This window comes from Mizuhopecten yessoensis, unplaced genomic scaffold (genome assembly GCF_002113885.1).
Source record: "Mizuhopecten yessoensis strain PY_sf001 unplaced genomic scaffold, ASM211388v2 scaffold9311, whole genome shotgun sequence".
In the NCBI taxonomy this organism is placed as follows: Eukaryota; Metazoa; Mollusca; class Bivalvia; order Pectinida; family Pectinidae; genus Mizuhopecten; species Mizuhopecten yessoensis.
The window spans coordinates 410436-425894 of record NW_018407984.1 but is presented as its reverse complement, the minus strand read 5'-3'; the positions used below and the strand labels follow the sequence as shown (position 1 = coordinate 425894).

Here is a 15459-nt window from a genome sequence, read left to right as displayed (position 1 = left end):
TTTTAAAGTCATTAGATATATCTTTTTCCCTATTTCCCTGTGTGTAAGATAGAGCTGTCCAGGGTAAGAAAGGGGTGTAGGAAATTTCCATCTTACAACCTATTTCACGTGACGTGACATCACAATTGCTCAACAATGATGTGACGTCACAAATTTGGAACTCTACGATGCCGCAATGCAGAAAAGGCGATGTGATGAAATTAAAACCTTTTACTTTATATTTACCATACACTTTAGAAAGATGTGATTATTATTTCAGCGCAAACATTGTTTGCAAATATTTGATATGCTCAATCTGGCTGGCTGATTCGTTTTCGTCTAAAATGCTCGGGGGAAAAATTGATATCTTCAAAATGGTGGCCAGTCCAAACACCTTTTCATGGTTTCTGGGCTTATTCTGGTTGGAATGAGAGAAAAATACTCTTTCATGCCCAAGGGTGTAGGATAGGGACATTCCACCCTCGGGATTTTCAAATTTGGCAAAACCCTTTACAAAGCCTCTGGTTTTACCAAATTTAAAAAAAAACTCAAGTGGAATTTCCCTATCCTACACCCCTGGGCATGAAAGAGTCTTATAATATGACATGTACAGTATATAATACAATGTTCAAAGATTGCAACTCGTCAATTACTACGTACAAAATTCACATTCAAGTCCAACTGTTACAGATTGGTAAACAAATTGGTATGATATTACCTTATATCTCTACACTTTTTCTCTGTCACGTGTCCCTCCTTCCTTTTTCCGCTTTCTACATAACGACAATCTTTTATCATCACACATGACTTACTGCGTGGAATTGATGAACATTTAATATCCTGTTTTTCACCTTTCCGATTTTGACTCATACTCAGTTCGTCTACATTGAGGCTCTTCCTGTTGTCAACATTGTCCAAGTTACAGTTTCGGTTTAATTTGTCCACTGATTTGGATGATGACATCCCAAAAGTCTGTTTTGAATCATTTCTTTGTTCTTGGCTATAACTTTCTTTTCCTGACGAGCTTGCTTGAAACTTCAGTTTATATTTCCGCAACTTGTTGAATTTGGCCTCAAGACCACTTAACTTAATTGGCTTTCCCATGGTTTAGCTACTTGTACTACTGAACATCAACCTATATGGCTATAATACACACTCGACATGAAGGTTGTGACTTATATGTCCGAACAAACATCCCTGTTCCTGAGTCCCACACTTTACACCCGTCCTTGTCACTGTAATATGATAATGGAAGCATCATATCATAAATGCTTATTCATCAACATGTTATCATGTTCAAGTTCCCTATAAAAACCACAGGCATATCAATATGACCAAAAAAAACAACTACATGTACTTTCATATTGATTTGTAGTACCAGTATCCGTCACAGATCAATGCCATTTGCACAAGAGCTCTATACATGTATACATATGCATACAGTGTGTACAGCTAAAAAAAGGTTTGATGAATGTAGCTTGGTTTTACAACAAATCCAGGAGGTTTTCACGATTAGACAGGAGGCTTCAAAATCAGATATAACCTTAGGTACAACGGCAAATACCAGTGTTTCACATATACAATCGTAACTCTTCACCGTTGATCGAATGTCACAACTCAGCAACTCCCAGCCATGAATATATGTATGAGTGAGGCCAGTGTGTGTATTGAACTAGCCATGTACACAGCAGTGTAATACATATAGTACTTGATGTGGAGAAAAGTTCCTTCCAAGATTCTCTCAGAATGAATTATATTGATATCTTGCATATCATTCACAATGAACAACTTTAATCCTATATAATTAATGTCTTTAAATATGTTTACATACAAAATTCAGTCAAATCATTACAGTTTCAATAATGTCTAATTTTAATCAAACATGGAATAGTGAACTTTCCTCTCAAAAATGTTCGAAAAATCTGGAAAAATTCTCTGCTAAATATACTTATGAAACACATAAAAATAGATTTTGTTAGCAATTCACAACTAAATTGACAAATACAGAAAACTATCAAAATCTATTCAGAACATGATATATGTACCATATATACCATATATGCACCAAGCAATCATGATCATGTTCTTAAAATTTTCAGGACAAAATTGTGGCACTGTATAAAAATATTTTTTGTTGAAGCTGTACAAGATATAGCTAACACTGGACTGCAAAAATTGTCAAGTTATAACCGTATCACAAAATCACAAGCTGATGGTCTGTGAGCTGAGGCTACAATTTGTACAGTAGGATATATACCCCATAAAGTCTGTATTCTAATTATTAATGTCACAACTGAATGAGGTCATTGACAGCTAAGTGATCATCTGGTTTACTTGTTACCAACTTTGATATGAGTTGAGAAAAAGAGTATTATCAAGCCTTTTCAACAGTCCACTACCAATTAAATGTTTTGTGACCCACTACAGGAATACAGGACAGCAGGAGAAGTGGGTCTGTTAGACCTGTACGATATAAGTGGATCAAGCCACCCCCTCTCCCTTTATATATATGAAGCTCTCAACCCCCTCCCCCTTTATATATGTGAAGCTCTCAACCCCCTTAGAGCAGGGATTCTGTAGGTAAGACCTATACAGGAGGTAACAATGACAGCTAGTTAGCTATATATATAGAGGCCTGGGATTGTAAGAGGCTCGGTCCCTGTCAGAAAACAGGGGCTTGAGTTTATAAGAACTACATATGAGGCTCTGTTCCTGTAGAAAAACAGGGGCCTGGGTTTATAAGAACTATATTAGAGGCTCTATTCCTGTCAGAAAACAGATGCTTGAGTTTATAAGAACTATATAAGAGGCTCTGTCCCTGTCCAAGCAACTTAAAAATTTGAAGAGTGCCAAAAATGAAACATAGTCCGATTTAATTTTGTGTTTTTTTTATTTACTTTTGATCTGGGGATGGTTATCACCACATCCCTCAGGGAGCCCACATAAAGAACCTTTTAAAATTTATGTATTTACATTAATACAAATGCACGCACATTTATTCACACCAGGTCTTATCTGTCCAGCAATAAAAACCCTAATATAACATTATTTCTAATTGCGCTTTCACCGAACCTATCCTTATATTATAATTTTCTCCTAATATAAACTGGCCATTCCAATTTTTATAATTCTCTCCAAATTATTGAAACCTGATAAAACATGATTTCTCCAAAATGTGTAACCGGACCACTCCTAAAATTGTATTTTTTTTTAACTATAATTGACAACTCCAAACTTGATAATTTTCTAATTATAAAGTTTTCATGGCTTCTAAATGAACCTTGACAATAAGCAATTTCAAAAGTCAAATCACTGTTTCCATGGAACTTGAAGGGTCAAAACCTTTCAAAGCTCATTTTGGAGAGTCAAATAACGTACTCTCAAGGGTAACAGCTAAAAACCCTGAGTTTCAATTTTAGGAGTTTTTGACAATATTAGCAGAAATCTGTTCCCTAGTTATAAAATACATCATTGTATTTATATTCAGATTTTAACAAATGTATGTTTGAGGGTTACTAAACAATTCATTCCATCTATAGACATTTTAGTGTTAGCACAATCAGTAAACACAAGTCTGTTTGGTCACTGAAAACATGACCAAATTTCAAAACTTGTTCAAATGACATTTTTTGGTCTTTCTGTCTCCAGTTTAGAGTGGCCATTTTCTATAAGTACATACTGCTGTAAGTACCTTTAAGACAGGGATATTTGATTGCCTATATACAGGGCACGTAGCCATCTCCATCCACAGAAACAAACTGACTTACATGTTCTATTATACAATTCAATACTGTGATGTACAATCCCTAGGGAACAAGAGGTCTAGTACCCAGTAATTAAGGCACCAGACAATGGCTCCACAACAATGGCTCCACAACAATGCCTATGTGATTTTTCAAAGTAATATTGAAATGACATGTGTGTTGATCAAGAAGTTGAAATTTTCAATTTATATTCTAACACGAATCATTTCAAACACATGTTTTGATTGGATATGGACCGTGTTCTAATCTGCGATAGAATCATAATCAATCGAGTTAAGCTCCACCCATCGCATTTAAGCCACGCCCTGTTTCTAATCAAAACAATATGGCGTCATGCTCGCCTCTAAGCGAAATCCTTCTGATAAGGCTATCAGGCAACAGAACAGAAAGGACTGATTAAATGTAGTTTGTTGAATAAATTAAAAATAAAGAGAACATTCCTTGTTCTTACCTCCATTTAATACTGAAACATTCGTTACATCCGTGTATAGGCATCTAGTTAGATCCGAAATCTAATGAAACATTTCAAATGTGTCGCATGAATTTTGCACAAAACTCTTGACAGATCTAAACAAATAATCACCGATTTTGTCGATACGCACAGACTGGCATGCATACTGACATTGAAATGTAAGAATGTAGTCAAAGTTGTATACACTTTGGTAACAGGACGTTCATGAACAATCCAAATATTCCGCTTTGTCAACATAACGGATCGAGCGCTCCCCAGTATGGGCGGGGCCCAAATGAACAACTTTTTAAAGCTTCTTTTTGATTGGTCTGTCCGGTGCAGGATGACACGTCACCAGCACTGGTCAAAGAGTACTTTACTACATACAATTGTAGCAAGTAAATACAATGTTTCTAAACATATTAGTGTAGTGTATTATTAAGGTGTGTTAGAATGGGGGTAATACTTTGTTTTTCGTGTCTATACTGGCGATTAGAACATGAAATTTGGTTTAAACTCTTTGTATAGCCACGTGCACTCAAAACAACGTACTATCCCCCAATTATGAAAATATAAATGATGAGCAACAACACCAGTGAATCCGGTACAAAATGTAATGTTTGATTTACATCCTAAGTGCTGACATGTTTCGGCCAAATGGAGGCCGTCTTCAGAGCACAGTCACGTGTTTGCAACTATGGTACACTGAGGTAATGGTCAGGTTGGCTTCTGTAGACAGTTGTGATGTATCATGTTTTTTACAACATTGCTACAAATTGTCATTCAAAACAAGTCTGTTCAGCATCCTCTCAGACTCCTGTGAGATGCATAATGACAGGGAATTAAAGGACCCAGGGATAAGGTCGCCATTGGCTGTAGTCGATAAATTTACTTTTCATGAAAGAAGACAGTGTAATACTTTTTTTAAGAGGAAAAGAGGAAAATGAAGAGGTCAGAATGGACAAAAATTTCCATTTTAGACAAGATCTGTTAAACAAAACTAGTTTCTATACATGTAGACAAGGTCTAGATTAGACAGTGCAGACATGCTATAATTTATATTGGACAGGGATTGGTTAAGACAGGTTATTGGTACTATAACTGTGTGGCAAATTTTAGTTGGACATATGATTATGATTGTCGTTTAGCTTTGCACTAGAGGGGATTTCCCTCTCCAAATCAGTAAAGCTGTGGACTGGGAAGCTGGGGGGAGCACTGGTTCCATCTCTGGTGGAAATATACTTCTTTCTTATATCAGAGTTTTACTGTATACGCAAACAACATAAGTATCAAACCAGTCGCAACATTTCAAGACCAACTGGTCCCTTTCAAGTTATGACTGAGTGAGTCTCTTTCTGTTACAAATGGTGTCTGTTGCCCTGCATGTGGTGACAAGGAGTTAGAACCTGGGTTGTTGTGGTGTTCAAGGGTGATCACAGTTAAAACGTGGGGAGAAGTGTGGCAAATTGTAATTGAACATAGCATTACATACATGGTTGCCTTCCAGCTTCGCGCAAGAGGGAATTTCCTTTTAGCTCAATCGACAGAGCGGCGGACTGTGAAACTAAGGGTCACTGGTTCGATCCCGAGTGGAAGCACATTATTTCATTTTATGTTTCATATGTATATCAACTGTATGTTTTCATTACTTTATCAATGCTTACAGCTCAGGAATTGTTTTCATTCTGTGATAAAACATCACGATAAAATAACTCCAAAATATATATCCCACAAAACTTAGCTCTTTTACAGTATATAAATATGTGACCACTTAGATATCAAATACAATTTTCAAAAAATGTATCCTCCCTGAGTTGGAATTAATTCAAGTTATCTGTATCAACAAAACTCTTGATAAAGTAAGATGTTATGCAAGGTTGATGTAACACATTTGGTTAAAAAAATGGCAAAAAACATGTAGGCATTTGCTACCACCAGCTGGCTTATTGGAAATTTGCAGACAAACTTGGTAACCCAAACCTTAGGAGAAGGTATTAAATGTCTGGCCGCCTCTAAGTATTTAGAAGCTATTCACTGCCAACACATATCAACACCCTAACAGATTTTCTCAGGCTCCTTTCATCACGGTTCCTGTTTTGATCTTTTATATTTTTTACACTATTTATTCACAAAAAGGAAATAACTATATTTTCAACTGATTTTTTTAAAATCAGAAATTCAAAATTTCAAATCTAAACTAAATGTGTTCTAGGAATTGGTCGAAAAGGTACAATGATCAATTTGCAACAGTAATAGTGTTTTGTTTAAAATGTTATATAATTGAACTATATGTACTTAATGTTTATTCTGGCAGTACATGCAACAGAATCATCGCAGGGGGAGGGGGGTAAGTATTTTTAAGGGAATTGAAAATGTCCACCTCCCACTTCCCTTCTTACTGAGTAACATTTTTATCCTCAGCAATTCTTCTTCAAATCTCCTAACCCATTACTGCTTACAAACGCAGATACACTTGTCACATACAGTCATACCCTCATGAAAAGAAAATGCTGATTTTTACTGAATTTTGCTGAGGATTCGCTGAACAGTTGCTGAAAATTTGCTGAAACTAAAATTGGATGCTGAACCATTGCTTACACAGTTTCTACAGATGCCGGTACATGTATACATATGGTACATGCAGTATACATTATATACTGTGGCAATTAACTACCTCTTGGAATCCTACATATACTTTATCATTCATTTCCTCATAATTGTCAAATTCTGAAATGATTTGTACAGTTATAAAGCATCAACTATATCATCATACAAAAAGTGATAATTAGGAAGTGAAACTATTGTTCTGATAAAATTAAAGTCTAAAAGAGTTTTGGTCTTTTTCATTTTTGTTTTTTTAAGATTTTTTGTTTTAGACATTTTAATTTTTTTAAACGAAAAGTATTTAACTCACTGAGAACAGGGCTAAATTTAAGCCCCCCACACTCAAGTTGTTTTGGGGGAAAACTTTGTATTCATACTATTTATAAAGTAATCCATTTCTATTTATAAAGTAACAGTTAATCCTGTACATGTACAACAGACTTGACATATCAGTCACACAAATAAGTTATCTGGTGTATTTACATTTGTATATCTATATACATGTACACGTAATTAACATGTACACCAAAAAATTATGTAACATAAATTGGAAAAGAATTCATTGAAACAAAACTTACAAAATATTTAATTGATATAAATAATTTTTACATGATAAAAGTGAATTAATATACCAAGCTTACATTTTGGCTGCTCAGTCATCCATTTAGAGATGAATTCTAAAAGAGTCTGTATACGTTTTACTGCTAATCCACCACAACTATATTATCATACAAAACAAAGTAAAATATCTCCATGTATGTGTATGTCAGGCCGTTAGCATGTCGATAGTACCTAATGAATGCCCACAATATTTGTTTTAGATAATATCATAATTTTTATGATGATATACCGTAATCAATGTTTAGATCACGTTACAATGCTATAAACTAATTTGTAAGTATACACTTGTTACTGACAATAGCGTGTTGTGTATCAGATTAGCTAGGCTTGCAGATAAACTTGTTTCTATATAAATGCTATCTAGATCTACACATATCCACTTTAGTTCAAGTGAAACCACTCACCATGTATCCTTTAGAGCCAGAGGCCTGGTCACATGTAGCCACACAGTGTGATGATCGGTGAGATAAGGTTTAATTATCGGCATATAATGACCACATGTCGGGGTAAAACAGGAAGTCAATCAATAAAACATTTACATATATACACTAAATATACACTGTATATAATATCTTATGGTACATGTATGTCAAATACTAAAGTAGAACTAAAAACAAATAGTGTTTATATGTACTGGTCATGGCATATGATAAATAAAAAAGAGAGGTAAAACATTTCATAACATCATATGTAGCCTTAGGCCAAGTGTCCGATGGTATGGCTATATAGTATCCAGTATGTATTTGACTGTTATATATTATATACAGTGACCACAGAAAACAATACAGTAAATATTAATTATAAGCAATAAACACTGGCAGGTTTTATTTTCTATAATACAGTGTACTTCTTGTGATATTATTGGTAAAATAACAATCACATTATCTGTTCGTCGAGACCTTTTTGTATGTATAATAAAGTCTGTGACAAATCTATAGCTGAAAGCAATAGATATGTGTATATTTATCTGCCAGCCATCTTGTAAGCATGCATGCTGGGTGGCGTTTGAGTGACCTGTATATTCTAACATGAGTGATCCCCCTTTATAGGATAAGAGTATTTTTGTATTAAAACCAAATACCAAGTCATGAGATCAACACTTGTCTTTTTAAAAGTTTAAAGTGGGGTGGACATGTGTAATAAGGTAATTATATGATATTGTAGGTGATGTTTAGAAATGTCACCATTTTTTTTTATACTTTTTTTTATGTGAATCAGAATGAGGCCAGGACCAGTGCGACATAGGTGCACACAAGGTCCAATAAAGTTATCTAATCATGAGAATAAGCATGCTATTGCATCATAATGATTATAAATGTCTTTCTGAGTAAGTTTATGGAAAAAGCCTTTAAAAAGTATTTTATTTTGATCTGCTATATCTATATACTTGATTTACCTGTAGATAATTTCTACTGATCATGATCGTGAACATTACAGATGAATGATAGTCCAAGATGTAATTTGTCAAACTCAAGCATACAATCATACATCCTTTTGCAGTCACCTGTGAAATAACTCAAGATAAATTTTGATAGTGAACTCAGCATAACTTAAATTGTATTTAATTCCAGCCACCTATGCCTAAAAGCAAATTAAGCAATGTAGAGATTATTGGACTAAAATTGGTGCAATCGCGTTCTTGTTTACTGAGTAGCAATTTTCCAGTAGAACAAATGGTGAGTTTAATCAGCACCAGTAATCTATAACTTGTAGCTATAGGAATGAGTGATTTTCTTTTCAGTCATAGTTGATAACAATAAATTTGTGCTATGGAAATAGCATGAAAATTGCTGAAAGTAATAACTGCTAAAATATATGTGCTTAAAGCATTATCAAAGTTCTAATAATTGTTAGAAGTTCTTTGACTGATTAATGCATTAAAACTCAATGTTGTTTTATTCTACAAGAAATTCTTATCATTTTCATAATTGAATAATCAAAATAAAGTCAATTTATTGAAAGAAATCATAGAAAATCAGTAATTAACTTTAACAAGATTGTCATGACCATCACTTTCTTATAGACCTATATTTACATGTTCACTTTAACCTAATTCATAAACACTAGAGCAATGGAGGCAGTTATCGACAGTCTAAGCTTCAAACTTGTTTTTCTAGTTTACCGTTTTGCGCAAGTTATTTTATGATGGCATTTCGAAGAAGTCGGGAAACGTAATCTATTTCATCATCTGCAATAAGCGTACATGTGACAAATCGCGGGAGAAATCATTGTTTTGGTGGCATTAATGACAGGGGCAGTTATCAACAGGTGGAGGTAGTTATCAACAGCTAAATTAAAATGTTAATTATTTCTATTAAAAAGGTATAAACATGTCAAGTCATAAATGTAAACAAACACGCTCCCTTTTCTGCACGCATGCGCAAACAGTCACCGTCATAGCATTTTGATCAAACACATTTTCTGGTTCCCTTTCAATATGGTGTCCCACCCACATTTCATATTATTTTGATCCCCAGTGATGCATTCCAACAGCCCAAAAATTTTGAATTATGATGCATTTTATCCTGCAATGATAGAGATCAGAAATTTAATTCAAGAAAACATAATTGAATCTTCTTAAAATAATCATAGTGGAAATGTTTTTAGGTTCTAATGTTCACAAGATAATTAGTTATATACCTCCTGCCTAACAGAACAATTTTCATCAACATTTGATCTATGTAATTGATTACTTTTCAATATATATTATATTCTGTCTATATATGACTGCAGTGTCTTCAAATATTTAAATTTTTCATAATTTGTAATTGCAGTTTATATTGAGCATATTTACAAGACTTATCGACATGGATTTTATTGAGAACTTTGGATTTTTTAGTATTTTAGTTATGCTTGTAAAGTTATGTCTGTTTACTGGATAGACTTTAGCAACACTATTGTTGTCGGGTACATGTTCTCACCTTTCACAATTCACGATATATATGTATTGAAATCATACAGACAACTTTGAAGTACAAGTCATTCATAAAAATATGCTTTTAATGGATAAAACATAATTAATTGGTATTTTTTTCACATACTGTCGATAACTAGCTCCGATCCTCAAATTGCGGCAGTTATCGACAACCCTATTTCCCACCTTAACAATACCCCGGATGAAGATAATATGCTGACAAACGTTGCAGACCCTTCATGAGTGAAGTTGGATTACACCATTATGTGACAAATATTTCAGATAAAAATGTTATCAAAATTCGAAGTGCCAAACATGTCTCATATGGGTCCATAAGGGAGGTCTAAAAACAGGATCGATTCTTCTCTTTGGAAAAAAAAAGTTCAGAAAATTTGTTTAACCAGCGTTGTCTGAATGGAACGGTTCCGAGGGATTCCGAAAAGGTAAGTGTCTGAAAAACGGTTCGTAATCGATCCAAAGCGAGATGAATAGAACAGGGGGTCGATAATACCCCCCTGTCGATAACACCCTCCGTTGCTCTAACAAAAGACTGTAGAAGGTGTCTTATTTTACATCATTGTTTGAAGTTTGTATAGTTTACCTTTAACTTATATTCATGTTTCTGTATGTAGTGTTAAAATAGTGTGAATGTATTATTACTTGTGTATTTCATGTTGTAGAGGTTATTATTGTCTGGTTTAATTATTCCGTAATAAATCCGTGTCAAGAACCTTTAATTGAGTTGCGAGTTATTAGAGCGATACATACCATGACCACTAAAGAAACGCAATTCATTAAATCATAACTGCAATGGGATCAGTGTAATCTTTTTCAGTTTTTCCCTTGCCGCGCACGACATGAGACTATTTTTAAAGGTTAATATGTTGTCATGCAGTTGACATATGTCATATCAGACAGTTCCACCTTTAGGAAATATCTTCATTCACAATGATGATACATGGAGGCATTTCAAATATAATCATTACACTGGAAATAGTAGGGGCATTTCAAATATAAACATTACACTGGAAATAGTAGGTAGTACTCATAACAATTTTGAATTTCGAATGGTATGCAAGGGCTTTATGTTAAATATGTACACGCAGAATTATGTTCATTTCAGCCAAAATAAATGAAAAACTGCCATTGATATGGTATCCATTCACACCTGTAGCTTTATCACAAATAGTTATCACTACATTTACAAGGTCTTGAAATGCATTATACGAAAGTTTATGTGAACATCAGATAGGTGGGTTTAATCAGTTCAGAATGTTCCTGCGTGTTTATACCCTTACCAATAATATTCAACATGAATTGAAAGCTTCCCACCTGAATATATCCAGTAGCTTCATCATAGTGGCATGATATACTGAAAATTGGTGGAAACACAGCACAGTCGCAGCTTGCCTAACAATCTATGTCAAATTGATTTCACCGGTATACATTAATATTTCTGACATTATATTGCAGGTCGATCCGCGACCAGTTGTCATCTTTGTGTATTTAGTGTCATTAACAGTTTAAACATGAAAATAAGCCTTGTTTGGAAACAATCGACCAGTAACTAACGTGTTCATGATCAGGAGAGGATATATATCGCCTTATGCAGTGACTAACAACACGACTTATCCAAAATATAGTATGACTAAGTCTGGGTTTGTTGTCATTATTTCTGTACGAAAATTGGCTCAGCCAAGACTGAGATTGGTCAGTGAATCCTCAAAAATGACTTACCTGAGGCGTGTTGAAACTGCAAAGGTATAAGATGTTGACTACATGAGCATGCACAATGGGTTAAGGTCTTTTCATATGCACCATCCTTGTTTTAGTTGCGAATTTTCTGAAAATATGTCAAATTCTTTTCCGCACTTTTCATAACCGGAAGTTGTAGGTGTAAGATAAGTAAACAAAAGAGCCGTGGAAGATTCCGGATGTGTATACGAGTCGTCGCACCTTGTTGGAACACACATGTTGCTTCCATCAGAATTATGCAATAATACGATGAAAACGAATTCGGTTTTTTCATATCTATATGGGGAACATCCAGACCACAGACAGTTGTTCGTTTATTGAATAAGGTCGGACCTTGTAATCTGATGCTGCTTTTAGGCGAGCCTTGACAAGCCCGAAATTGTTACATTTATAAGCGGGCAATCGAACAGGCCCATATATAGTGGATTCACCACTTAACCTCAAACCTTACTTTTCAAAATACATATGTTTGTGTCTCCGATTGTAAATTCATGCATATGCACAGGGAAAACCAGGTCCGGTAAATTTTACTCCAAAATATCACCTAAATTAGCATTTGTTGAGTGAAAATCCGACCATTGAGTGTTCAGATTCAGAGAAAAATCGTCAACGTGTTCATTAATTAATATAACAATAAGGAAAAGATTACTGTAACTTATAGACCGTCGCGCGGCACTCAAGGTCGGCCGTCGTGGTTTTAAAGCGTAAATTGTCAATGCTGGAGCGTCAGAGGTAACATGTATCCACCCACTATACACGTTTTTAAAATAAGAATATTAAAATTGTATATCAGGACAGACCTTGTTTAAAAAAAATATCGGTCATTTGCGTTAAATTTATGTTATGTGTTTGTATATTCAATTAAATTTATAAAACAAAGAACGAGAGAGAGAGAGAGAGAGAGAGAGAGAGAGAGAGAGAGAGAGAGAGAGAGAGAGAGAGAGACCCTCAGAAGGACGCTACTTTCAAAAATAAAATAGAAAAAAAAAAGATTCACAGATAAAAATTATAAATAAAAAATCAGTTATAGTTTCAAACTAAATTTATAATGACATACAGATACAGACATATAAAAAGAAAAGAAAAAATACTATAGAATACGCCAAAACACAAAAAAAAACACTTAGCTTACCTATTTCTAGGTTTGACCGCAATTCCTTCTGACAGAGACGTCTCTGCTTCTGGTAACAGAATACTGTCGACAACGTCATGATCCTCGTTGGAAAGATTCACGGCAGTAACATCGATAGGCTCATCACTATCTAATATAGCATTGTCTGATGTCTCCTTTGATCTATCCTCCGATACCTCGCTTTCTTCTGAACTCATGATAGTTACCTCGGTACAGGCATCAGTATTCTCATCTTCTGCATTACCATATCTGGAACCTCCACCAGTGTTTGATACATTTTCCCGAGTTTCGTCTTTAGCATTAGTGTTATCCATTATCACATTTTTCTCACTTCTTGATTGTAATTTTGCGCCGTCACATATTGGCAAGACTAAATCACAACATCAGGAGTATTTAAACCGGTGTGGTAGAGGAAAGGCTCTTCAAATTACGAACGTTGTGGTTTTCATTCATAAATCCTTTCTATTTAAAAGGCCGAATTAAATTAATCCTAAATCCACTCATTCATAAAAACGAAAACGCTAAATACTAGTAATCACAGATTCATTCATAAATTAAGGTGGATGAAGCATGGTTTGCTTACCTAACTCAAATATACACACGAAACTACTGACATTATTTTTTTATGAAATATAATTAAATTTCAAGAGAAAATCTAGTGTTCAAAATTGTGTCACCATCAATACTATTGATATTAAGATGTGAAACTATTGGCTCATCGTGAAAACATAAGATAAGTATTCAGAATGTTCTGGTAATTTTTCATTAAAGTTGGTCATGCTTTACACGTTAAAATCACGCTAATGTATACACAGTGTTTATCCGGAACAATACCCCAGAACACAGTGACCATGTACAGTTACGTCCTTCTGCACTTACGTGATGTACATTATAGCTTAATCAATATTAACCGACAGGTGCAAAACAAAATGTTTGTGCTTTAATTACTTTCTATATTGTCTAACTTACTTCTATATGAGAATGTGCGCACACCTCTCAAACCAAATGACGTAACATTATGATGATTATAAAAATTAACCTGGTGAGATTGTATAGGAGTGGTTATGAGAAAATTACGAGTCTTGCATTTGAGATCAAGTGTGAGCCTACTGTTTGAGATTATGTTACATTATATTCAATTCAATTCAATAGTTTATCGCTCATTTTGAGTTACATAGTAACAAGTAGGAGATAACTTAACAACAAACATATAAAGAAACTTCAAAATTTTAAACAACATATAAACATACACAGATATATATGTGTAAGTGTGCGTCTAGGTTATGTATATTAGCTGTACTGTTTTTGGAATATATGTTACATTATATGTATGTGTGAGCCTGCGATTTGAGATCATGCTACAATACATTATTATATATTTGTCTTATCTTATCTTTATCTTATTTATGTGAGCATGCGCTTTATAAGTGTGTCTTGTGATCCATTTGGTTTGGTTTGGTTTAGTATTGTTTAACGTCCTATCAACAGCTATGGTCATTTAAGGACGGCCTCCCCTTTGTGCAAGATACATGCTTGTAGTGTATGGTGTTTGGACGCTGCGATATGCTCGGAACTGCTGCCGACGTTATAGTGCTACCTCACTGAAACATACTGCCGAAGACACAAAGCAGGACACACCACCCGGTTACAATATACTGACAACGGGCGAACCAGTCGTCCCACTCCTTAATTGCTGAGTGTTAAGCAGGAGTAGAAATTACCATTTTTACAGACTCTGGTCTGGGGACAGAACCCAAACCCTTCCTCACAGGGGCGAGCGCTCAACTTAAGACCAAACGTGAGGCATTGTCAAGGGAGACATTAGGAAGAAGAAAATTGATTAGAAAGAAGAGAAAAGATAAGATCCCAAATTTAGTCGCCTCTTACGATCATGCAATGTGGGCAGCAGGTACAATTATTAAGCCCTAACTGCAGGGACCGCTTTGTGTGAATGTTATATTTGAGTTATACATTATGGTATGGGGGTGACGCTTAAAGCCATACTGTAGGAATTGTCGCGAGATTAATCTGAAGAAGAGGGATAAAGTATATCTGTATAAATGTTTGGTCGAAATGTTTGGTGAATAGAGGTCGGGAAATGATTTATCTAAACAAACAGCAGATCATGATATACACTATTGTGTGTGAGAACTCTTGTGCACCTAATGGATCCAGTAATAGGTAAGGTACATATAAGCACCATATTAGATACACAGACTGATGGGAGCACATGTATGCA

The 15459-nt window shown here is 34.8% G+C and overlaps 1 protein-coding gene across 4 annotated transcripts in view; it reads right to left on the bottom strand.

Moving 5' to 3' along the window:
• LOC110457794 (activated CDC42 kinase 1-like) overlaps positions 1 to 12212 on the bottom strand; it is a 69535-nt gene extending 57323 nt beyond the window's left edge. Inside the window, exon 1 of one of the 4 annotated variants that reach the window (XM_021509196.1) lies at positions 12071 to 12212. Coding sequence is in view for 1 of the 4 variants with exons in the window: in XM_021509195.1 (XP_021364870.1) it covers positions 698 to 1083 (386 nt within the window). In the remaining 3 variants the exon portion in view is untranslated. Of the gene's footprint in view, positions 1 to 697; positions 1607 to 7439; positions 7529 to 7823; positions 7842 to 12070 lie in introns of those variants that run through there. The other 3 variants (XM_021509198.1, XM_021509197.1, XM_021509195.1) reach the window with 3 other exon arrangements.
• Positions 12213 to 15459: the final 3247 nt, after the last annotated feature.